General features: G+C 36.8%; 1 protein-coding gene across 1 annotated transcript; it reads left to right on the forward strand.

The window, feature by feature from the left end:
* Positions 1-26,482, forward strand: LOC139120310 (antiviral innate immune response receptor RIG-I-like). The gene is made up of 14 exons (XM_070684641.1): positions 1-246; positions 788-922; positions 2,238-2,570; positions 8,245-8,538; positions 8,813-9,025; positions 11,147-11,421; positions 12,062-12,139; positions 13,285-13,447; positions 14,008-14,103; positions 15,692-15,849; positions 17,190-17,331; positions 21,390-21,629; positions 22,244-22,411; positions 24,338-26,482. Exons 1-14 carry the CDS (start codon positions 111-113, stop codon positions 24,982-24,984), a joined length of 3,078 nt encoding a protein of 1,025 aa, XP_070540742.1. The 5' UTR covers positions 1-110; the 3' UTR covers positions 24,985-26,482.
* Positions 26,483-27,594: the final 1,112 nt, after the last annotated feature.

The raw sequence follows: 27,594 nt of genomic DNA on the forward strand, positions 1-27,594 counted from the left end.
TTCTGAATAACTCGGTCCTTTCCATGTTGCTCTTTGATGTTAGTTAGCGATTGTGCTGGCTAATGGCTGTGTTGAGAGTTTCACACGGCGGTATTTGCTAAAAAATCGAGATGAGCGCCGAGTCAGAAGAGTCTGGCAGCGTGTCTGGGCAGCAACAGAGGCTGCTGATGGCGTTCAGACCATTTCTACGTGAGCGACTCGTACCGACGACGGTAGCCCTTCACCTTATGCCTTTTCTTTCGTTCGGTGAGTACAACAGCGTATAGCACGGGGACCGTGACTAAAGCTACCGAGGAGCTGTGAACCGCAGACTATAGGCCTGCTTAGGGGTGGTACAGTGGACCGCAGGGATCAAGTGTTGTGGTTGCTTTCTTGAGCAAGCACAGCGGCAAGCGAGTGATCGCAAACACAAGATGCTGGTTTGCACTTTGCTATTACTATATTAGCATGGACGTACATGCATGCGAAAAGCAGGTTCTATTGCTCAACAGCTAGCTCTAGTCTCAGTTCACGTCAGCGTACCTGAGTCCTCAGGCGATTTGTCGTTGATATTGTACGTATGTAGGGCGGATTTTATTCGTGAAAATCATTTCTGTGTGAAAATGTTAACATATATGTTCCACAGTCCTCTGTGTGCTTGAGTATTGAGTACATTATACTCCGAGGGACTGACCGTGGGGGTGTGTGGGGCTGGATTTGTACAGGTGGTTGGCGTAGCCGGTAACACACAGAACAGGCCTGTCACGCAGAGCTAAAGTGACGTGAATATGTTCTTTCCTACAAGCAGCCGAAATCGACGACATCAGAAGAAAGCAGTTGGAAAAAAGCAAGAGGGAAGCCGTTGACGAATTGTTGCAGAAACTCGTACAATGTGAGACAGAAGGCTGGTTTGCTGCGTTTTTGCAGGGCCTCAGAGAGTCAGGTAGGTTGGCAAGTTTATGGCGACGTCTATAATGATGTTAAAACGTTACGTTTTTCACGTATAAACAGAGCTCTACATGGCTCTGGGCTGTTTTTTTTTTTTCAGTCTGGTAACAACATACAGCCCTGCCACGCACAGCTAGAATGAACACAGGTAACAGAGTACCGTCCTATAGCCTAGGGGCGTTTAATGTTATTCATTATTATTCATGTTGTTGTTTGTGCCGTAATAATTGGGAAATAAAATTGAAGAACACAAGTGTTTTCTTTTGTATTGTTAACCCTCTAGTAACTGTTCTCCTTCCTCACTATCACGGGACAGATACAGGAGAACGTTACATGCATAGTTCTTGAGAGAGCAAAAGTGAAAGCTTCTCGTGAATTATTTAAGCGTATTGAATTGACCCAAACGGGGAATTACCCTGACGTCATTGCAGGAGAACATTCTTCATCATGGCTGAAAGCACAATGCGGCGATGGTCAGTAACCTACTTTTTGTGATATCGTTGCTAGGGGACTTTTTTCCAAGGCAGGACTGACTGTTCGTTTTTCGTTCATTTAAACCATGATCTCTGGCAGTCCACTCAGGTTAAAGCTTATCTGATTGGAAGTTCTGGAGATCTTTCTCATAACTATTTTTCCTGGATTCTGAGTATTTCTTTCACCCATATCCTTAGCTTTAATTTTTATGCAGCAGTGGTATGGATAGAACTTGAAATATCAAGGAGGGCTGTCTGAATTAAGTCAACATATTAATTTGATTAATGAAAATTGCTGTGGTCTGGAATAAAACCTTTTACCAGTAGCAGATATGAATCAGCTGATTTTATATGAGGATTCATACAACAGTATAAAGAAAAATACACAGTAATATTTTGATGGGAAATTTAAAGCTGTTCACATCTACCAACTGTCCCACCTATGTTTTGAAAGTTTCCTATGCCTGCTCTCTTATATTTTCTTCATTGGGCTCTCCACAAGGACATTACCCACTTATCATTTTTCCAAATCAAACAAACAAATCCCATTCTATGGACTTCCTAATAGTCGAGCTCCCTTCCAAGTTATTCTGTGAGCAAAGCCTACATTTTCCTGTCCACTGACATGAAAAAAATAAATAACCACATTCGACCAAGAAAGTGCATTAAAAAATCAGTAGTATAGAACTTGCCTGATCGGCTGCCCATATTTCACATTTGTGATGAAATACATTGGAATAATAATCACTGCATCGTGTTGTGAGCAACATTCTCTCTGCAACTGAATTTTGATTTTCAGCGATATTTACTCCCTTTTCTTTGTCTCTTCCCCTTTAGGTAATGAACACCTGGCTTCATACATTGAAGGCACCAGCTACGATAACATAGAAGACCAAGAGAATTTTCAGAAGCTGATTGGCATATGTGCACCCTCCTTGGAAAAGATCACGCCCTCCCACATCATGCCTCATCTCACATGCCTTGATGACCATGACCGAGACCAGATCTCAGCCGACCAGAGGAATCATGGACCACGCAATGCAGTCTTCACCCTACTGAGCAGATTGGTCAATAAGGGAGGCAACTGGTTTCAAGAGTTTGTGACTGCATTGAGAGAGAGTGAAAGGAACGACCTAGCTGACCTTCTTGATCCAGATCCTGTTTCTTCCGGTGAGGCTGAGGGCAGGGTTATTTTTCATTGTTTTAGGTAGATGATCAGTATTTATGCCAAATTCATGCAGTTGTAGTGCAGGCCCTGTAATTGATAAATTCATGATTTTGAATATTGTTGATAAAAACTATAAATTTATCATTTAATTGACAGAGATTGCCAAGGCAGTACTGTGACTCATGCATCAGGTCACTGTGCAATGCTACAGCTGTTGCTATAAATTGCCTATATTTCTTAAGGTCTGTAATATAACTGCGTGAATTTGGCATAAATACTGATCATTATTCAGGATTGCTGTGCAGTTGGGTACTTTTGCCACTTGACAATAATAATATTAAATTATTATCAACAATATTCATTATCATAAATTTATTAATAATTTTGTACACTCTTGTTTTGACTAGTACTGCCATAACCCTTTATGCCAAGTTGGTGAAAATACAAATGGTTTTGGCTCAATTACACTTTTTACTGACTCAGCAGATGGATCTAGCTGGATCATTAGATATTATTACATGCCTCGTATATATCGTATATTGTGAGTTTGAACCCGATTGAAAACACCGCATTGAACTTCACACACTCCATATGATTCAATAATAAAATTTATGATGATTTTGCAGGCCACATAGTCATCATTTGACTAAAAGGAAAACTATTTTCAACTTGACAACGTAAGGATATAAAAATGTATAGATAAACCGAATAACAGTGTTTTAAAAGTATCAATGCGATGTTCGATGATAAACATCGTTCTAGTCTTTTCACAGATTTTCGTCAAACAAGGAAGTAAAGCATATGATTATCATTTGCAACTAAACCAAAATATTTGAAGTGAAAACTATGTAAGAGAGGCATGTAATAAAAACATTATTGCCCAAACAAGGAACTATGTATTCTCGAGGCAGGAGACCATATATCCTCCTTATCACCTACCCTTGGACTCACGGTCCCTTGTTTGGGGTATAATATATATTATTCCCTATTACATCATACCAGTATATTGATGGTGCAAATACTGCAATCTGATTGGTCCAGACGTGAAAATGACTGTGCTATATTCGCAATATAGCACAGTTAGAATAGGCACATGCTCTCAGCTAGAGAAAAGTTCCTATTCTGGCATTTTATGCCAGAATTTCAATTTAATATTATGATATAATTGCAATAAACCACCTTGGCAGTAGATGTACCACTCTATTTTGACCAGTTTCACTGCAAACATACAATCGCTATCGCTTTGCACATATGTCATGAATTGGTCAAAATCTCATGGTATGCCATTGCTTGCATTCTCGCAAGCCAGAGCATAAAGGGTAGCGCTTAGCTGTTAATTGCCGTAAAGAGGTGCGTGGTTTATGACAATGTTGCTTGGTGTGGTTTGTTTAATTATTACATACATGTATGTACGGTACCACAGATTACCAATCTGTTGGCAGAGAAATAAAGTTGGTATTTTCACTGACAGTTAATATAGTCTCCCTATTTTTGGATTTTCTCAAAATTGTTTTAAAGTGTTTTGCCAACTGCAAAGCATTTTGAAAACAGGTCACGTGTCATTAAATAATGTTTATATAGAAAACTATTGTTAAGGTATTATTTCACTCTAAATTATGCAAATTAGGTATTATGTGGTACTACTTTCTATTGGTAAATTGCAATGCAAATATTTAAGCGACAAGTCATTGTCAATGACATAGTCCCCACTTGTAAAAGGAGTATTAGTCTTGATGGGACAGGGAAATGTGGTCATTAAAAAGTATCGCTGGAGTGTATAAGTTCACATCTATGGGCACATAGGTTTATGCAGGGTTCGAAATACCCGGTGGTCATGCGTCAAAAGACCACCAATTATCTCATTTGGACCACCAGATTTTGTTGTGGGTGGTCAATGTTGACCACCAAATTTTCGGAGGTCACACTTATGAGTGCACTGCAGAGCTGCAAGTCTTATATGCCTCTCACAGTTTATTGCTAGGAGTATCAAGAAACAATATATTATCCTCAGAGATAGATATTTTAGCAGTTATCTAGTACACATCTTGTCTGTTCAATCACAGTCCCTCCACTGTGGTTCAATGTCAGTCCTTCAACCCCACTCTAATCTACCCAAGTGAGGCGTTCCTTTGAATAGGCAATGTCTCTCTTTGTTTTACTGTTTACTGCTGTGATTAAGTCTGCAAATGTTGCATAACATCCCATTGCAAATTCCGTCTAGTCGTTAAAGTGACACAGATCAAGGTACAAAACTCTGACAAAACTTCATAAGTCCAAAAAATGCAATAATTGTCATGTTATCAGCAGTAATTGTCATTTCTTGATTACTCAGTTTGTAATTCTGTCAAAACTTACAGTCAGTCAGTCACTCATGCAGCGGTCAAGTTGTGAAAATACTGAAAATTTTCTGGTGGATTTTATTGGGCATCGAACATAAACCAACGTAACACGAGTAGCAGCATAGTGGAATGGTTCCAGAACAAGATGTCAGCCCACTATTCACCCCTGTGGACCCTGACCTCCACAAGAAATACACTCTGATAATGACAATTTTTTTTGACCACCAAAATTTTGCAATTGACCACCAAAATTTGAATCTGGTGGTCAAACTTGACCACCAAACAAAAAAATAAATTTCGAACCCTGTTTATGTCATTTTTCCCAATTTATAACAAGAGGCATGTCTAAGTTATGGTTCTAAATCGGGAAAAAAGATCAGACCTCTAGCTGTGTTGGCCAGCCAAGAAATACATATGTGCATAATAAATGAGGTACGAGATGTGAAATCTGAAGGTCTAATATCCTATCAAAATTGAAGCTTATAGAACTTGTGGTTACTGAGTTATGCATATATATGTATAATCAAGGTCTAAGGTCATCAAGGTCACGTAACATTTTGAAAAAAAAATGTATTGCTAAGTTATCCCTATACACCAAAAATCAGACCTCTAGCTCTATTGGCTCGCTCAAAATTAGATATGTGCATAATTAATGAGGTACAATATGTGGCGTCATAAAGTGTCCCATCATACCATACATGAAGGGTGTAGCACTTGTGGTTACTGAGTTATGGACAAATATGTATATTTGAGGTCAAAGGTCACCAAGGTCACATGACATTTTGTCAAAAAAAATTGTATTGCAAAGTAATCCCTATATACCAAAAATCAGACCTCTAGCTCGATTGGCTTGCTCAAAATTAGATATGTGCATAATAAATGAGGTACAATATGTGGCGTCATAAGCTGTCCCATCATACCATACATGAAGGGTGTAGCACTTGTGGTTACTAAGCTATGGACAAATATGTATATTTGAGGTCAAAGGTCACCAAGGTCATGTGACATTTTGTCAAAAAAAATTGTATTGCTAAGTTACCCCTATATACCAAAAATCAGACCTCTAGCTCTATTGGCTCGCTCAAAATTAGATATGCACATAATTAATGAGGTACTATATTTGGCGTCATAAAGTGTCCCGTCATACCATACATGAAGGGTGTAGCACTTGTGGTTACCGAGTTATGGACAAATATGTATATTTGAGGTCAAAGGTCACCAAGGTCATGTGACATTTTGTCAAAAAAATTGTATTGCTAAGTTACCCCTATATACCAAAAATCAGACCTCTAGCTCTATTGGCTCGCTCAAAATTAGATATGCACATAATTAATGAGGTAAAATATTTGGCGTCATAAAGTGTCCCATCATACCATACATGAAGGGTGTGGTTATAGTCTGGTTCCCTGACCCATTTCCCCGGTAGAGGGCGTGGGGAAATATAGGGTCAGGTACCGGGTAGCCATCTTGAACAGAATTTTGTTCAAGATGGCGGAGGTTAGTCACCTGACAGAACATGCTACAACAAATATGGCTGCTACCATGAAAACGCCGGTCAAAATTCGGCTGGATCAGAATTATGTTCGAACACCGTATCCGAACCAAAAACACTGGCACACGAGATGGGAAACATAAACTGAAAGGATTAATCCAGAAGTACGGGGAAATAGAGGTGATTGAAGGCTGGCTGTGATATCGCAGCAGTACTTGTTGCGTGTATCGAACGCGCTAGGGTCATTGAGGTCATCGCCAACTTTGGCGTGACCCCAATGACCCGAGCACGTTCGATACACGCCACAAATAATGCTGCGATATCACAGCTAATTGAAAGCAAACTTTGTTGGAACTGTGAATGACGATTGATTTCGATGGATAGAATGGTGTCCGAATTTCATGAAAAATGCCAGGCATCATGTCGACATTCTAAAAGTATTAGGCCTAAGAGGTATGCTAAATCACAGTGGCTAAATCATTGAGGTAGAAAGTCTTTCTTTCTACCTCCACGGCTTTTTGGTACAAACAAGAAGTTGGTGTCAAGTGAGCCTGAAAGTGCGAAACCCAAGAAAGATGAGAAAAAGTTACAAGTGTTACTTTCATCCAATCACAGCTTGTTTTATTTTAACCCAATAGCGTCCATGTTTACATTAGCCGGTACCTGACCCTATATTTCCCCACGCCCTCTACCGGGGAAATGGGTCAGGGAACCAGACTAGGTGTGGTTACTGAGTTATGGACAAATATGTCTATTTCAGGTCAAAGGTCACTGACGTCACGTGACATTTTGTCAAAAAAATTGCATTGCTAACTTATCCCTATATACGAAAAATCAGACCTCTAGCTCGATTGGCTTGCTCAATATTAGATATGTGCATAATTAATGAGGTACAATATGTGGAGTCGTAAGCTGTCCCATCATACCATATATGAAGGGTGTAGCACTTGTGGTTACTGAGTAATGGACAAATATGTATATTTCAGGTCAAAGGTCACCAAGGTCACGTGACATTTTGTCAAAATATCTGAGATATCTGCGTGAACGGATGGACTCACGGACGGACATGACCCAATCTATAAGCCCCCTGGACTTCATACATGGGGACTAAAAACTGTGTCACTGCATCCTTTTTGCAATATGAATACGATGAGAAACTAAATTTTTATTTTTCTTGGCCTTATACATGGGAGTCTATGGACTGCCTTATACATGGGAGTCTATGGAGACTGCCTTATACATAGGAGTCTATGGAGATGAAAACTAAAAAGTCCTCTAACACGGCCACATTTGATCGCATTGTAAAACAAATCAACGTGCATCTGTATGGGGTAGGGTACTATCCTTGTGCAAAGTTTGAAAGAAATTGACCTGGGCATGTCTGAGATATCTGCGTGAACGGACGGACGCACGCACACACGGACGGACATGACCAAACCTATAAGTCCCCCCGGACGGTGTCCGTGGGGACTAATAAAGCATACCCAGCAACGGTATACCACGAGATTTATGCACGAGCGATAGCAAGTGCATATATGAAGTGAACTGGTCAAAATTGAGTGGTATACCTTCGCTGGGTGTGATTTATTGCTACTATCGTAACAGTATTATAAGAAATTCTGGCGTGGAACGTCAAAAATGGATTTTTGCGCAAGCTGAGAGCTCCTGTGTATGCCAGCCGTGGTATATCGCCAATATACCACGGTTCTTTTCATGTCTCGACCAATCAGATTGCTGTATTTGGGCCATCAATATACTGGTATGATATATTGTGTTATATCTTCAAGCTTCAGTTTATGTGAGCTTTACCTTTGTAAGACATTGGCAAACATGTGTTTTCTGCAGAAAAGAAAGCAGCTAAGGCAAAAGCCCTTGAAAATTGTGACGACGATGATGTGATGTCACACACAGTCACCTACAATTCCCTTGACGAGAACGAGAAGCCTGACTTGGAAAGTAGCAACCCTCATCCGATGACTGTGCTGAACATTTCTGGATCTGAAGACAAGGATGGCGGCACTGAATTGTCAAGTTTATGCCTTGGAGATGAAAAGGACGAAGTGGAGAAACTTGAAAAAGACAGTGGTGAAATGGACAGTGATGGAAAACAGAAAGCTGTCGTTAGTGACCATGATTCTGGTAAGTGTGATTTAAAATCAGAATGACAAGATAAAACCCATTTCAAATGCGTATATACATGTATAGGAAAGGTGTCTTGATGAGCTTTATAGATGGCAGCCAACAAATTTATGAATCACTAAGTAAATCTTTGTGGTAAATAATACAACTGTTTCTCAATATCTTATGCATACAATATTATATTCTGAATTGAGACTTTGCCATAATCTTGGCATAAGTTTGATATCTCATGATTTGGGAAGAACTTTTACAAGATTTCATTTTCCCTCAACAGACAAGGATGTTGATGAGTCTGGAGATACAGATAACGTGGAATTTAGTAATGATGAGCCACAAGTGAAGACTTTCCAGCTGAGGAATTATCAAATGGAATTGGTGGAGCCTGCCCTGGAAGGCAAAAATACCATCATCTGTGCCCCTACTGGAAGTGGTAAAACTATAACTGCCCTGTATATAATGCAGCGCCACCTAGCGAAAGGATTTACAGGTACTATTGTTTTACACTGCATGACCCAGTGCAAGCATTTTTTGTTTCTGTCAGAAAATGGAAATACATGTATTCATGAACATGTAAATTTATCTCATGCCCTGATCATACATAGAGCAAATGATGACATCGACTTTCCATATTTTTAACCATATTTTTAACCTTTAATGTTCAACCAATGATTGCAGACATGTATTTAGTTGATGTAGAAGTATCTCATACATGACATGGAAGAAGTACATTATCTCTTCTCTGCTATTTCTTCCATAAAATGTTCTGAAACAATTTTATTAGCTCCGCTGTCAGCGACGCGGAGCTTATCAAATAGGTTGATTTTCCGTCGTCGTCCGTCGTCGTCCGTCGTCCGTCGTCCGTCGTCCGTCGTCGTCGTCGTCGTCCGTCAACAATTGCCTTCTCCTCTGAAACCGCAAGTCCAATTGCTTTGAAATTTTATATGCGGTTCACTTGGGGTGACCTCACTTAAGTTTGTTCAAATCGTGGTGAAATTTGCATATTTGTATTTTTGGGGCATTTTTTGGTGTTTTTGGTAAAAAAATCTTCTTTTCTCAAACCGCTTGTCTGATTGCTTTGAAATTTAATATGCAGTTTACTTATGGTGACTTCAGTCAGATTTCTTCAAATCGTGGTGAAATTTGCATATTTGTATTTTTAAGGCAATTTTTGTCATTTTTGGTAAAAAAATCTTTAAAATCTTCTTCTTCAAAACTACCGGTCAGATAGCTTTGAAATTTGGTACATATGTCCCTAGGGATGATCTATTTAAGATTTGTTCAAATTGTGAAGAAATATGCAAATTTGCATTTTTAAGGCAATTTTTGCCATTTTGGTCAAAAAATGTATTTCTCAAAAAGTACTGGTCTGATAGTTTTGAAATTTGGTATACAGGTTTCTATAGATGCACTTAGTAATATATATTGAATTTCTGATGAAATCTGTAATTTTGTATTTTTGGGCAATTTTTGCCATTTTTGGTCAAAAAATGTGTATTGCCAAAACTACTCATCTGATAGCTTTGAAATTTGGTATAGAGGTTCCTACACATGAACTAAATGATATGTATTGAAATTATGATGAAATCTGCAATTTTGTATTTTTGGGGCAATTTTTGCCATTTTTGGTCAAAAAATGTGTATTTCCAAAAGTACTCATCTGATAGCTTTGCAATTTAGTATACAGGTTCCTACAGATCACCTTAATGATATTTGTAGAAATTATGATGAAATCTGCGATTTGTAATTTTGGGGCAATTTTTGCTATTTTTGGTCAAAAAACGTGTTTTCTCAAAAAGTACTGGTCTGATAGCTTTGAAATTTGGTATACAGGTTCCTACAGATGAGCTAAGTAATATATATTTAATTTCTCCTGAAATCTGTAATTTTGTATTTTTGGGGCAATTTTTGCAATTTTAGGTCAAAAAATGTGTATTTCAACAACTGCTCATCTGATAGCTTTGAAATTTGGTATACAGGTTTCCATAGATGAACTACATGATATTTATTGAAATAATGATGAAATCTGCAATTTTGAATTTTGTGGCAATTTTTCCCATTTTTGGTCAAAATATGTGTTTCTCAAAAAGTACTGGTCTAACAGCTTTGAAATTTGGTATACAGGTTTCTATAGATGAACTCAATTTGATCTTTTGAAATTATGATGAAATCTGCAATTTTTATTTTGGGGGGCAATTGTTGCCATTTTTGGTCAGAAAATTTTATTCTCAAAACACTACTCATCAGATAGCTTTGGTTGACATGTTCCTAGGGATGATCCGATGTGATATATTCAAAGTATGATGAAATCTTCAATTGTGTATTTTTGCAGCTTATTTTAGCCACTTTTTTCTGGCCACTGCATTGAGCTATCAAAGATTTCCTCCTTCTTCATCAACATGTGTCAAAAATAGTTATTCTCTACATACACACAGCGGAGCTATATCGGCCGCTAGGTCGCTTGTTATCCCTCCTCATCACAAACCAATTCTTTTCATCAGAGCATCTGCGTGTAGATGTTGCATTGTTCCTGTTTTTTTTTAATGTTATTGGTAAGCTAAAATAAAATTCTAAAGTCAATCTGATTTTTTTTTCTCCTACCATATTTTAGCAAACAGACCGAACAGAATAGTGTTCCTTGTGAACCAAAGACCACTGGTTGAACAGCAGGGGAATGTGTTTGAGGAGTACCTCATTCCCATGAATTACAGGGTCATCCAGTTGACGGGAGAGACTACTACCATCCCCATGGCAGAAGTGGTGGAAGAGGGTTATGATGTCATCGTGCTGACGGCCCAGATTTTGGAGAATGCCCTGAGGGACAACATCATCAGTTCCCTCTCTGTTTTCACAATGCTGATATTTGATGAATGCCACCACACACAGGTATGTCACTGAAGATGCAAGATTTTCCGATATTTGAAATTCAAAATATCCGCCATCCGGTGTTAACCCTATGGAGAAAAAATACAACTTTAGATTAAAAAAAAAACTAAAGTGGTGAAAGTTTTTATTTCTCCAAGAGCTTCAAAATGAGCCCCCACAAGTGGTAGATCAGAAAAGAAATTTGTAAAAGTTTGAGAGTCCAAATATCTGTCCCGGAGGCATGATCTACCTTAACAGGTTAAAATGTTTGTTGTAAATGAAATGTGGCAAAATTTTCAATCCCACAAGTACAACTTGGTATACCATATGCTGCAATTGAAGCTTAAATTTTCCCATGATGACTCTCTGATGATGAATCAAGTCAAAGTCTATCTTTCCGTATGGATGGAAAAATAAAATCTTGTCAGTGTTATTATAAACTGTAATTTTCCTACAAGGTAATGTACTTTGAAGGAAGTTGGGAATTTTTCTGAAATCATGTGTGTAATTTGTGTGATACTAAGATATTATCAAACATTTTCCTGAAAATATATTTGCAAACAAATGAGATATTGCAGGAAGTAAATGTCCATAAAATCTTACTGCAACATTAAGCTGCTGGTTCAGTACATGTTACTATAATCTTGCAATTGACACACAGAAATTGGAACCATACAATTGCATCATGGCAAGGTACAGAGATATGAAGATAGACGACCCAAAACAACCAAGGCCTCAGGTAGCTATTACTGTATTTAAAGTATTTTCCCTGTATGGAATGCCATGACCACTACCCATTTTGACGAATCACATATGAGAAATTTTAATCAGTCATACTGTTAATATTAGTCAAAAAACTGTTTTTTATCTCAAGGCAGAGGCTACATACAGATGCTACAGTTTTTTGCCAATTATTCAAAATGCAAGAAAACGTAGTGTTATAATGTCATTTTATTGAAACTTTCACAAAAGAGTAGCCACTTTGAAACATGTATTGAAAAAGTGGAGTCACCATGCTAGACTTCAAGATTAAATGCATGAGATTATAAGTCTTTCAAAGAAAAAAGTATGAAAAAATGCTTACTCACCAGTTTTTCTTTGTGCTTTGATATCATTATTGTCAGAGAAACACACCCGTTCTTTCTTACATGTACATCTAATGATCACTTAGAGAGGAATATTTCAGAAATCTGTCTCAGTCAGCTACATTTGTCTTTTGGTGCAGAAATTTATCATGAAGTATATGAGCTGAGCAAAGGGCACAATGTAATTTGAAGTATTTTCAAAAAATCAAGATGAAAACAACAATATTTTACATCATTTTTTGTTTACTCACTTTAACATACCCCAGTATGTATTGACAAAGAAATTGATAACACTCCTGCATTGTCATCCACCGTTAAGAGTTCATGTTTATCATGCTCTGATCTAGAATTAATATATTGCCAGCTTAAAAAGTCAAACCCTCATTAAAAATATGCCACTTTGCTGGCATAGTTAAGCTGCATTTGTACATGTGTGTGAAGGAGCTGGTCAATACTTATGAATTTGTATGACCTAGGTGTGTTCATGTGGTGTAAAAGTTGAGCAAATTACAATGTAGACTACAATAATGGTATGCCAAGCATATAATTACACTGTAATGATTGATATTGACACTAATTAACATTTAAAAGATTTCAATTTTTATTAAAAAATTAAGATCTGATGTAACAAAGTTTGGATAACTTCTTTAGATAACCTAACTCTCCCACCCCTAATTCCCTGAACATAGGTTCCCCCACTCTATAGGAAACTATTGGGATGTACCAAAGTGTGGCAGTAAAAAAGGGTTGACATCACTGATCATCTAATATTGTTGTATTCTTTCTTGTGTTATTGTAGATAATAGGCTTGACAGCTTCCCTGGGTGTGGGCAAAAGTAGAACACAGCAACTAGCAGTGGAGCATATTTTGAAGATCTGTGCTAATCTTGATGCTGATAAGATATCAACTGTTGTGAAAAACAAAAATGAACTGCAGCGTTATGTTCCTGTACCGGATGAAGGTGAATAAATGTGATGGTGGCTGTGCCCACCCCTCAAATTTATTTCTGAGAAAATTTAATGAATATTGCTCTAAATTATGTGCCCTAATCATATTGAATCACTTCACTATCAAGAGGTTTGATAATCACGTATGGGCCCTGGTATGCAATCAAATTATGTTGATCACAAGATTCTCAATTTTAAAGTAATTTGTCCCAGTAATGGAAGGCAAAGTGTACATCGCTAGCTACTTGTATCCCTATAGCTGTTCAAGCTTGAAGTGAAGTGACTTGGTGCAGACAATTTGCCTTGACAAAGCAATGAACTCTTGCTACTTGTACGTCATTTATGATCATTTAAGTATAAATATTTATGATCATTGCTTCCAAATCAAATATAGCAAAATAGTCAATTTACCTGTGATTGTGTTCATTCCTGTGATGTGTTTTCAGAAAAATTCATAAACAGTATAAACTTTGAAAGGTAACTACTGTACATCTAACAGTTTGTTCCCATGGATGTACTGTATTGCTGTACCACGTATCTGATCAGATCTATTTTACTCGGTGTTCATTTTCAGAATTACTCAATGTTCAGGGCAGAGTTGAAGACCGATTCTTCACAATAGTCAATGGAATTATGTCAGAAATTGAAACCGTTATGCTGTCCTCCCAAGGTATAGTGCTGTTAATATGGTGTTATTACTTCACCTTCTGCTTCTCCAGTCAACATTCATGTATTAATTGTGAAGCAAGCCGCTAAATGAACAGCCCAAGGTGCTGTGATGTAATTTGTCTAGAGTTCCGAGGGATGCACATGCTCAACATAAACATATGATATTTTGTGGGCTAAAACAATGCCATTTAAGAAGCATTGGCATGATACATCAAGCTTGCATGTAAAGTATACTGTGCCAAAATGATCTAAAGTTTGAAATTTGATCACCTGTAAATTCCTTTGTACTTACATTGTATTGTGAGCATTTTAGTCCTAATTTTCAAGAAACATACTTCATTTAATAATCCCAAAGTGGATGGTATACAGTATGAGTGGGGATTGTTTGAGGCCTGACAGGGTTGACATCGATTACTACCATTGAGCTCATATTGCCAGTGTGTTTCAGCTCTCATAAAGCAGTCCTTTCAGTATTCAGTCGAACAGGGTGGGACCTATTGACCCAAGTGTCATGGTACATGTGATTCAATGGGCCGAGCTCTTCTACACTGTTTTTTTCAATTCTGTCAGTACTTCACTTGTTGACCTTTGGAAAATTCACTCAAACCAAGCGAAGAAAAAATGTTGGGCCCTGACCTCTAGGCTTGTGCAGCTGTGTAATCACAGTCCTTCATCCTGCTTTTCTGATGATCAGAAAAAGTCTAAAGTCCTTTATGTACTGTACTCAGAGATGATTTTCAAAGGCCCTAGTGTTATCTTTCAATGTCACAAGAGGGTGATATTACTTGAGCTTAGACTGGGATGTGAATTTGCCTGCTGACTTTTGAATCACATGCTTACCACATCTGTAACTGAAATTATGAAAGCAACCATCAGACAATTAGTACCGTATTATTGCTTAGCTGGAATCCGGCAATGTGATTGGCTGGAGCCGGGGTTTATATTCTCAACAAGAAGACCTTCACGCCGCATAACATTTTTGAGCTCTCACAAATTTTGAATTTCAGCTTAAAAGCTCATCGCGCAATAATGTCGAACAAGTGTACGACTTGAGATTGATTTAAATTGTAAAATTTTAATCTGGTGCAACTCGATGAACCAACAAATGAAGAGTTAATATAAGCAGCGACATTTATGTAACAACAACATAATTTTTTAAAGTTTTTTTGAGCGTTTTTTAAAGTAAAATTCTTAAAAGTTCTATGTGTAATGGCAATACAGATGCATAGCGTTACTGTATTGTATGGAATCGACTGTGCACACACGCGCGTTCTGAAACGTTCTTTTTAGGGTTTGTGTTGAGGCTGGGCGCCTGATCCGTTGTTTCAACTTCGGTCCTAAATAACGACATTAGCCACTTGTATTCAATGAAAGCATATTAGAATGAGGTTATAAATGGTGTGTACCGGTATTTGGTTGCCGATATAAGACCTCTGGGGTGAAAATTAGCATATTTGGCTAAAATAACCACCTTGCTTCTCTCAGTGATTATTTCCCGCCAAATATGCTGATTTTTGCTCTAGAGGTCTTATATACACAACCAAATACACTAACTCCCTGTTTATATCCTCTAATTCAAATGTTCACAGATGCTGAAGAAATTGACCCAAAAGTTCTGAAACCGCCTGGTGAGCGAGGAACACAGGCCTATGAGCACTGGGTGGTCACCCTCGGAAAACAAAGTGTTGTTGCGCTTTCGGATGACAAGACGAGGCGGATGTTTAAGACATGCACAGATCATCTTAGAGTAAGTTATAAGTACATGTATTGGTTTGTATGCATATCTCATATTCTAGCTTTGAAAAGAATGATTCTCCTGGTACTGGCTTCAGATCTTGATGATGTCACATGAAAAGCATGTTACACCGTTTTTGCCAAAGTCATGGCTGTGTACTGTACATCTCTCATACATTAAATTCAGGTGAAGATGTAATTTAAAATAGCCTGAGTGGTAGTATGGTACAGACCATAAACAAAAATGATATGTGTTCGTTTATTGGGTAATTTTTTTCTACCACAACATCCCTGTTTAAAAATAGGATCACAAATGCAGTCAATTCACTCAAGTTTGTGTGTAAGCTGAGCTGATCATGCAGCTTACTGTCACAGCATTTCATGTAGACATACATGTAATTATACTTTTTATGTTTTGAAATTATCTACAATATATGTAATTCAGTATTTGAGATGGCACATCAGATTAGTGATGAAAATTCAAACTCATTGTCCTTATAAAAAAAGCCTGTCACCGGACCTTTATCTAACAGTAAGTGAGGCTACCCACAATTCCCCTTGATTTGTTCACTCAGACATTTTTTGCTAAAGGCTTTTTCAATTTTATCAGTTTCTTAACAATTTTTAACTTACAATTTAAGTTCAGGGTTATTTGTTAAGACTATGTTCCAAAATTATTGATTATGTTTAAAATTCAAAAGTAAATTGAATGAGAAGTCGATGTTTGGCGGTGCTAAAAATTGCACACTTGTCAAGATAAAGTTATCAGTAACTAAGATGGTCTCATCATACCACCTGTCAGACATGCAAATTTCCTTTGTTACGAACATTAAAAAAATCAATACCCTTTCTTTTGCCAACACAGATGCAACTTATTCCCTTAGTTTCCTTGAAAATATTGTGTATGGCTGTCAAAAATCTATGTCGACAAAATTACAAAATTGCTATCTCCTCCGTGGAAAAGGGGTTGATCTTCTCATAATTCACAGTGAGAAATCAGAAAATTATGATGATCAGAACTATGTTGCCAGAATTTTGAAATATGGACCGAGTCGTTCTGTGTACAGAAGAAATTTGCTTCAGTTCAGTGAGTGATCTCCGTGTGTACAGATCATGGAGAATTGTGGGTAGCCTCACTTACTGTGCAGACCTTTATCTAAAACTCGGTAAAGAGTTACGGTAAAAGTTGCCATGCAACACTGTTGTGCTAACAATATGTATATTTATAACGACGAGTACATCAAGTTTTAAACAAATTCTCTACATGTTTATTGAAAGTAGTAGAATTTACATGGCACTGTGTATTTCTGCTATTAAAGAGTTTTCAGCTAATAGGCATTCCTTTATATTCAGAAATATAATGATTCACTGTTTGTCAACAAAGATGCTCGTACTAAGGATGCGTTACAGTATCTGAATAAGTACTTCGACAACCTGGAGAGCAGAAGACAAGGTTTTGATAAACTTGATTTAGACCTCTTCCAACTTTTCAAAGGTAAAAACATCATATACTTTGAAACAAGGATAGTGTATTTTTTTAATTTTAAATAGACCAGAGTTATTTCAGTTAGTCTAATGACAAATATTTGTCCTGGTTTCATACTAGTTCCTGAAGTTATCCTGTGTGGATCTTACAAAGAACAAAAATAATCCATACTGGAGAGCTGTGTTGAGGTGTACTGAATTGATGAGATCATTAAGCATATATTCTCCATTAGGGGATTTTGAGGAGTGGGCTGGCCCTGTTTTTTGAGCAATCAAGTAATACGGTTAATACTTTCCAAAGAATACATTTTCACAACAAAAGAATATGCTGATTATGCATTGATATGTAAATTGGTCCTTCTGTTTTTAGCTCCCATAGCCATATGTATATATGGCAATGGAAGCTATTCTTATAGGCTAGGGAAATGTCTGTATGTCTGTATGTCTGTATGTCTGTATGTCTGTCCGTCAACATCAAAAACTCCAAAACGCTGTACATTTCATCTTGATATTTGGTGTGTACATGGATGATGGGCTGTAGATGAGATTTTGTTCAAATGAAGTTGTCATTGCCAAAAATATGCAAATTAAGTGAAAAATGTAAAAACAGTCAAAATTGAAAAAACTCAATAACCACTGAGAAGATTACATGAAAAATTATCATGTAAGTACTTTGGGCTGACATGAAATGATTGTGCACATCTTGGGTCAGTATCTTGGACTTGCTATTTTTCATGAATTTTTTTGTAATTTTCTCCCATTATTGGTCAAAAAATCTTCTTCTCTGAAACCACAAGTCCGATTGATTTGAAACTTGGTATGGAAGTGCATAGGAGTGACCTTTCCCAAATTTGGGCAAATCGTGGTGAAATTTGCATATTTTTAGTTTACACGTCCATAGACTCCCATGTATAAGGCAGATCTCCATAGACTCCCATGTATAAGGCCACGAAAAATAAAAATTTAGTTTCTCATCGTATTCATATTGCAAAAAGGATGCAGTGACACAATTTTAGTCCCCATAGATGAAGTCCAGTGAGCTTATAGATTGGGTCATGTCCATCTGTTCGTCCATCCGTGAGTCCATCCGTTCACGCAGATATCTCGGATATTTTGACAAAATGTCATGTGACCTTGATGACCTTTGATCTCAAATATACATATTTGTCCATAACTCAGTAACCACAAGTGCTACCACCCTCCATATAAGGTATGATGGGACAGCTTATGACGCCACATATTGTACCTCATTAATTATGCTCATATCTAATTTTGAGCGAGCAAATAGAGCTAGAGGTCTGATTTTTGGTATATAGGGATAACTTAGCAAAACAATTTTTTGACAAAATGTCACGTGACCTTGGTGACCTTTGACCTCAAATATACATATTTGTCCAAAACTCAGTAACCACAAGTGCTACAGCCTTCATGTATGGTATGATGGGACACCTTATGACGCCACATATTGTACCTCATTAATTATGCACATATCTAATTTTGAGCGAGCAAATAGAGCTAGAGGTCTGATTTTTGGTATATAGGGATAACTTAGCAAAACAATTTTTTTGACAAAATGTCACGTGACCTCGGTGGCCTTTGACCTCAAATATACATATTTGTCCATAACTCAGTAACCACAAGTGCTACAGCCTTCATGTATGGTATGATGGGACACCTTATGACGCCACATATTGTACCTCATTAATTATGCGCATATCTAATTTTGAGCGAGCCAATAGAGCTAGAGGTCTGATTTTTGGTATATAGGGATAACTTAGCAAAACAATTTTTTTGACAAAATGTCACGTGACCTCGGTGACCTTTGACCTCAAATATACATATTTGTCCATAACTCAGTAACCACAAGTGCTACAGCCTTCATGTATGGTATGATGGGACACCTTATGACGCCACATATTGTACCTCATTAATTATGCACATATCTTATTTTTGAGCGAGCCAATAGAGCTAGAGGTCTGATTTTTGGTATATAGGGATAACTTAGCAAAACAATTTTTTTGACAAAATGTCACGTGACCTCGGTGGCCTTTGACCTCAAATATACATATTTGTCCATAACTCAGTAACCACAAGTGCTACAGCCTTCATGTATGGTATGATGGGACACCTTATGACGCCACATATTGTACCTCATTAATTATGCGCATATCTAATTTTGAGCGAGCCAATAGAGCTAGAGGTCTGATTTTTGGTATATAGGGATAACTTAGCAATACAATTTTTTTGACAAAATGTCACGTGACCTCGTTGACCTTTGACCTCAAATATACATATTTGTCCATAACTCAGTAACCACAAGTGCTACAGCCTTCATGTATGGTATGATGGGACACCTTATGACGCCACATATTGTACCTCATTAATTATGCGCATATCTAATTTTGAGCGAGCCAATAGAGCTAGAGGTCTGATTTTTGGTATATAGGGATAACTTAGCAATACAATTTTTTTGACAAAATGTAACGTGACCTCGGTGACCTTTGACCTCAATATACATATTGTCCATAACTCAGTAACCACAAGTGCTACACCCTTCATGTATGGTATGATGGGACAGCTTATGACGCCACATATTGTACCTCATTAATTATGCACATATCTAATTTTGAGCGAGCCAATAGCTAGAGGTCTGATTTTTGGTATATAGGGATAACTTAGCAAAACAATTTTTTGACAAAATGTAACGTGACCTCGGTGACCTTTGACCTCAAATATACATATTTTTCCATCTCAGTAACCACAAGTGCTACAGCCTTCATGTTTGGTATGATTGGACACCTTATGACGCACATACTGTACCTCAATAATTATGCGCATATCTCATTCTGAGCGAGCCAATAGAGCTGGATGTCTGATTTTTGGTATATAGGGATAACTATAGGAGAGAAATTTTTTGACCAAATGTCATGTGACCTCGATGACCTTTTACCTAAAATATATGTTTATGTCAATAAATAAGTAACCACAAGTGCTATGTCCTTTGTATTTAGTAGGATGGGAGACCTTATGACAACACACGCTTTACCTTATTAATTATGTACACATCTAATTCTGGGCAAGCGAATAGAGCTAGAGATCTGATTTTTTGGCATATAGGGATTAATTAGCAATATAATTTTTTTTTCAAAATGTCATGTGACCTCGATGACCTTTGACCTTGATTATACATATATATGCATATTTCAGTAACCACAAGTTCTATACCCTCCAATTTTGATAGGATATTAGACCTTAAGATGTCACATCTTGTACCTCATTTATAATGCGCATATGTATTTCTTGGCTGGCTAATACTGCTAGAGGTCTGATCTTTTTTCCCGATTTAGAACCATAACTTAGACATGCCTCATGTGTTTCAATTGGGAACAACGACATAGACCTATGTGCCCATAGATCTCAACATATACACTCCAGTGATACTTCTTAATGACCACATTTCCTGCCCCATCAAGACTAATACTCTTATTACAAGTGGGGACTATGTCATTGTAAATGACTTGTTGAGTTAATAGTTGTATCACAGTATTCGATATATCTAATTCTGTATTTTTTCCATTTTATATTCTGAATAATTACATTAAACATATTTCACTGTCTCCAGTACATTTCATTTAAGTATTTTCACTTCATGCACTTTATCCCTTTCACACATATTCAAATATCTGACCAGAGAACACACACTAAATAGTCCAGGATGGGAGCTACAGTGTCATTGACGCTATTTTTCCAAGTTGTGGAGAACACTGACTGTTCAATATGAGGGCCACACACAGTACAATAAATTATAAATCATAATGAGTTATGGGAAATCAGTAATGGGTCACAGAAAAAGTGTAAATTGTATTTTGATGGATCATGATTTTGCATCATTTCAAAGAATATGTGGAGTAAGAAAAGCTGCAACAAAAAAATGTGCAGATTATGCAATGATACATGTATGTAAATTTGTCATTCCTCTGTTTTCCCTAGCTGTTCACTGAGAAGGTCACACAAAGAGAGTATCGTATGTGATGTATACACTGCATCATTATTTTTGTATCATTTCAGAGAATAAAGCAGAGTTGGGAAAAGTTGCAGCTAACCCAAAATACAAAAACCCTGTTTTGGAAAAACTGGGTGACCTCATCCTCAAAGCTTACAAGGACAAGCCAGATTCCCGTTGCATTGTTCTCACCAAAACCAGGGCTTCATGCTATGCCTTGAAGAGTTGGATTGAAGAAACTGCAGGATTAAAAGGACTGAATCCTGGAGTGTTGATTGGAGGTGGTGGAAGTGGAGAAAATCCTGGTGAAAATTTCTTTGTTTTGTATTACCATATTTCATTTTTTCCACTAAACTGATTTTTTGTATTATGTAGGAGTTTATCATTATTCCCTGATTGTTTAATCGTACAGTTACCTTGGGAACATCAAGCATCACCTAGAAATGTTAGTCATAAATCACTGATGGGGTTCCAAATGAACAAACCATATAAACTTGAATGTTTATCATCTTTTCACCCTTGTGTCTCTGCTCATGGGTCCACTCACCATTGAATGTAATGGGTGGGGCAAAATCGTGGAACTGAAGAGAGTGAAAAAATACATGTCATGACTTCACTGCACTTGCACTTCAGATATATTTATCTGACTTTGAGTACATCATCTTATCTAAACATTGTACATGTAGCTCTTACATTGTGTGTGACAATGTAGTTCAAATCCCTGTAGAAAAGGAGAATTGGATGAGATCACGTGCTGAATTCCCTCATAAATACATGACCTCTTTCGCCACTAGATTTTGGTACTTTCATATTGATCTCAGAAGATTACAGGGTGAACTTGTTACATCACCATTGAAACAATAAGCTTTTGCAAAACCACACACAGTGATGAAAATGTTATCCCTGTCTCTACATTTAGGAATGACTGAGTCACAACAGAGTAATCTTTTAGAGATGTTCAAAGAAGGCAATCATAGTATCATCATCTGTACAAGTGTTGGTCAAGAAGGTATTGATATTCAGCTATGTAACTTGGTCTTTCGCTACAATTATGCCAACAATGAAATAGGACGTGTACAGGCTAAAGGTAAGAAAAAAGATACTATATTTTAATGGGAAAAAACTATCTTTCCCTTTAATTGTTTTCATTAAAAACTTTATCAACTTTGTGTGAGCATAATATTAATCTTTCACAGGTTTTTAGCTCACATTTGTTTTACCAATGTGAGTTTATCGTATAGGCTGAAGTCGATGGCGTCTGTATGTATGTGTGTATGTATGTATGTATGTATGTATGTATGTATGTACAGTATGTCCGTCAACATCAAAACACGCAAACCGCTGCACATTTAAGCTTTGTATTTGGTGTGTGGATGCATTCTGGGCTATAGATAGGATTTTGTTCAAATGAAGTCTGCATTGCCAAAATTATGCAAATGAGCTTACAAAATGTGAAATGGTTAAGAATTAATAACTCAAGAACTGCTTTTTTGATTGCTTTGAAAATTTGTGTGCAAGTACCTTAGGTCAACCTTATACAGTTTTATGAATATTGTGAAGATATCCTTAATTTTGTATTTTTGCTGAATTTTTTTGTGATTTTCTCATTTTCAGTAAAAATTCTTCTTCTCTGAAACCGCCGGCCCAATCGCTCTCAAATTTGGGTTGTCTCTTTGCAAGGGTGTTACTCTTCTAATTTGTTGAAATTATGACAAAATTGGGAAAATTACTATTTTTGTGCAATTTTGTCATTTTTGGTCAAAAAATCTTAGACAGTGTTTCCTTTTTAAAACCCCTGGACAGACAGCTTTCATATTTCGTACACAGACGTACAGAGATGGCAATAGTTAGATATGTGAAAATTGTCCTGAAATATAAAAAATTGTATTTTTAAGACAATATTGTCATTTTTGGTCAAGAAAACTTTATCTCAACATTACTTGTTTGATAGCTTTGTAATTTGGTATAAAGTCCCTTGTTTGATAGCTTTGTAATTTGGTATAAAGTCCCGAAAGATGTTATTAGATAAATTTTCTGCTCAAAGTGTTGGGAAACCCCAAAATTGTATATTTTAGGTACTTTTCTCAGTTTGTGACCTTAAATGACCTATACTAACCCAGGATATGTTGTGAGACAATTTTGAAGGTTGTGAACATAATTTTGTCATATTTGATACCAATTTGTAGGAAAATTTGATCCAGAAAACAAAGCTGAGGTGATTTTTTTCATTTTGGACCAATTTTTGCAACTTTTCTATGTAAGACATACAAAAACTGATGAGAAATTTGGATCCAGGATAATTCCAGATGTTGTAATCACCACCCACAGTGGAAGGCATTTCACTATCTGTAACTAACTTAAGTGCTGTTTACATTAGAATGATAACACTCATGGCATTAATTAAAAATCTCCAAGGTTGTAAATGTGCTTCCTGTCATTTGGTCTTATGTAATACCAAGGGGTGGAACATTTGATATGCAGGAGGGGGTAGGGTCTAGAAGATCAATGATGTAGCATTACTTTTTTACCAGACCCCTGTGCATTTTTTGCCCCCACCTTTTCTTTTTATCAAGCCTTCTCTGTTTTTTGTTGTTGACATTTGCTTCTGTATTTAGGATCTGCTTCTCCCATTGCTATAGAAGTTGATATGCATGTTCCTAAAGATGACCTCCAGTACCTAAGTTGGAGACCTTATTTGCTTTTGTCATTCTTGTTTTTCCTGGTTTAAATATTTCTCGAATGGACCAATTCAAATCGAATGTGAGCACATAGTGTCCTTGACGGTATTTTTTTTATAACTTTCAGATAACTTCATGTTTTAAGAATTTATAAAAATATGCAATGTTTTACCTGTCATTGAGACATTTGCTCTCAATTTTAAGGATTTTAAGTAAAATTTTACACTCGAAATATAATTTTTTCAGAGTAAATTTTCTGAGAAACCGTGAAATCTGAAGCCTGTAAATCATCATTGCTTCACTTGTGACTCTTATACAATGCTTTTGAAACACAGGGAGAAGCAGAGCAAAGTCTGGAAAAACGTTTCTGGTGGCTGGAAAGGATACTGGTATCGCAAAGCGAGAACAGCTGAATATGATGCGAGAAAACATGATGTACAAAGCTATCCAAGAAATCCGCAGGATGAGCGAAAGATCCTTCGCGAACAAGATCAATGAGTTCCAAGCTGTAGATCAAGTGGAGCGTCGGGGGCTTGAAGAAGCAAAAGCTGCTGCAATCACCAAACGTCGCAAAGAAGCACCCAAAGAAGCAGTCAAGTTCAACTGTAAAAGATGCAACATATTTGCATGCCTTTCGACAGACTTCCGTGAGTTCAAGGAGTCACACCACCTCCTCATAGACGAGGCCTTCCAAGAGAGAATTAAGGTCTTGCCACACAAGAAACCACAGCAGATAGACGAAATGTACAAACACAGTAAGGTGCACTGCAAGAAATGCATGCAGGACTGGGGCATCGTCGCCACAATCCAGGCAGTTGACTACCCAATTTTGAAAATCGACAGCTTTGTTTTGATCATGCCTAATGGGGTGCGAAAGCTGTGTCGCAAATGGAAGGACAAACCATTCAATGTTGAGCGGTTCAGTGAGAAAGATTTACAAAAGAAAATCAATGTAGAGGACTCTGCTACTAGCCAAAACTAATATTTCTTGCACATCGGCTTGTGTCCCTTGATTGAATGCCCTATTCATAAATTGTCTGTCATACAGTGCTGCAATACTCATGTCACACTGTTCCTTGGCTTTTGCCCGAGATCATTTTGACATTTCCAATCATTTTTCAACTACTTTTCTTTTTTCTTCAAATTTCTGTCTTATATAACTAATGGGTGGATACACATTTGGCATATTATATGATATAGTTTTAGTATCATGATTTGTTGATGAATACATTCTCTGAGACTGTGAAAATTTCTTTGGATAATTTTGCATGTGAATAATATATATGCCAGCCTCTGGCAAAATATTTAAATTAGATGATTTATATTTGAATGGGCAAATATTATGTTCCCTGCATTCATATTTTGTATATTTGCTTCAGAGAAGCTAAGAAATCTTAATTTAACAATTTAACCCTTTTACCAGTATAGTTTTACCCAGGCCATTGTTACCAAAGGTTATTGTGGACCTGTTCACTGGGAGTTCGGGAAATTAACCCTAACCCCTTTTCCTTGTATGTAAGCCTGTACTCCCTCTGGAAAACAATGGAAATTTTTTACTTATTTGTCAAGAGAAAAGGATTAAGATATTGCCAGCTATGGCAACCACATAGACTTAAGCTTTTGCAGCTTCAATGAATTCTAAATTTAAATTAAAAATAATTCTAGATAAATATAAATACCTGTTTTAAATCATACCATAATGGGGTCATGCATTTTCATTGCTATGGCTACAATTACATTTACATTGCGGAAAGGCAGATCAGACTTAATGTTGTACTGACAAGTTTTCTCTCATTACTGTAGCCTGTTTATTAAAGATAGCTTATTCTGCCTTGAGCTGTGTAACTATGTGGTAACATGAAAAGTACAATTGTGCTGTAACATTTACAGAGTATAATAAATTCAAATTTACATAGATGTAGGCAAGCCTGTAGTACTCAAATGACAAGTGACAGGAGATATGTAGATCTACAGTGATTGACTTCAATAATTGCTGATTTTCTGAGATCGTATTTAGTATTTTCTAAAAATTGTGTTCCTTTGTATTTAGTTTGTTACATACAGAGGGATATGTGGGAGGTGTCATGAAAGTAGAATAATTTATACTCTTTTCAAAATATCTGATATCACTTCTTAGATAGATAATGAAAATATTACATTTTTAGGTGTATTCTTCCATAACATTGTACATTTGTACGTGTGTATATGCTATGCTGCAATTTCTCATCGATGTACTTTTCAAGCATCTGTGTACCCTCATGTTATCTTGACCAAAATGTCAGTCTGTTACATTGTACATTTACAAAAAAATGTAGAGAGTTTTTGTCATCTAGGTATTTTACAAATCAAACTTTGTTGCTCTAGATATTAAGTGATTTTCAGCGAAAGCTTTCACAATCACAGTGATGGTAAAAAGGAACTAGCCTAGCATGTTAGCATTGATAAGCAACTCTTAAAGAATAAAGATAATGTTTAAAATATTCTTCACTCTGATAGCCTTTGAAAGATCACACATGTGTGCATTGCCCATGTTGTTTTTCGACTACGCCAGGCTAGAGTACATAAAGTCTTTTTTTTGCGTTTGTTGCATGTATAGGGTTTTGTTGGAAGAAACCAAAAAACTCCCTCGCAAAATTTTCCATTATGGACAATCTGTTGCGAAGCATAACCGTGACTTTTACATCACAGCAAAATGCTTCTTTACAGTTGTCATGTTTAGTGAGCAAAATCACTGACGTCTGCGAAAAGCCAAGATATAACAATAATATTTCTACACGCATTAAGCTATTATTTTGCACATGGTTTTCCTTCACAAATTCTACAACCAGCAGAAAAACAAGCAGAGAAGCCAGGCGTGATATGCTACTATGTTCGGGCCATGATTTCTGATTGAAAGAAATAAAATGGTTTAAAATAGAAATAGATCTCTGGTAAGGCAAAAAAAAAGATTTGTTTCTGGTCATTTCGCACGTCGTCTTTTTTTGTTACATACTCATTACATACTCATCAGTACAGCTTTCCTTGATATCATTGTTCTGCATGTTCAAAAATGCCAAAAAGAAAACGGAAGTTTTTTGCATCAGTGATAAAAGACAATAACTCTTAAGTTGCATCAATAGTGCCAAATGAAACCAGCATTGTTATAAATAAAGAAATATTTTTAAAAGTTTAAAAAAATTCACATTATGGCATCACTTTTGCTGAATGTCAAGGACCAGAAACAAATTTCTTTTTTTTTTGGGGGGGGGGGGGGTTAAAATGATAAGGTCTCTTTTCAATTGCTAGTAGTTAGACATGCGGGTGCAGACAACAGACCAATTGAATTCAGAATTCGTCTTTTTATATGTATGATGGTATGCCGGCACTAACTCCTGCTCTTCAATTGTAGTACGTTCAACGCAAAGGTTAATATATTGTGGATAAACTTAAACATACATTTGTATTGAGCGCAAACGTTAATATGATGTCGATAAAAGGTTAATACGCTGTGGTTAAACTTTAATGTACTAAGCGCAAACGTAAATATGTTGTGTATAAGTTGTTAATATGTTGTGGATAAACTTTAATATATGAACTGCAAACGTTTTACGCT

Source organism: Ptychodera flava, chromosome 20, assembly GCF_041260155.1.
Source record: "Ptychodera flava strain L36383 chromosome 20, AS_Pfla_20210202, whole genome shotgun sequence".
NCBI lineage: Eukaryota > Metazoa > Hemichordata > Enteropneusta > Ptychoderidae > Ptychodera > Ptychodera flava.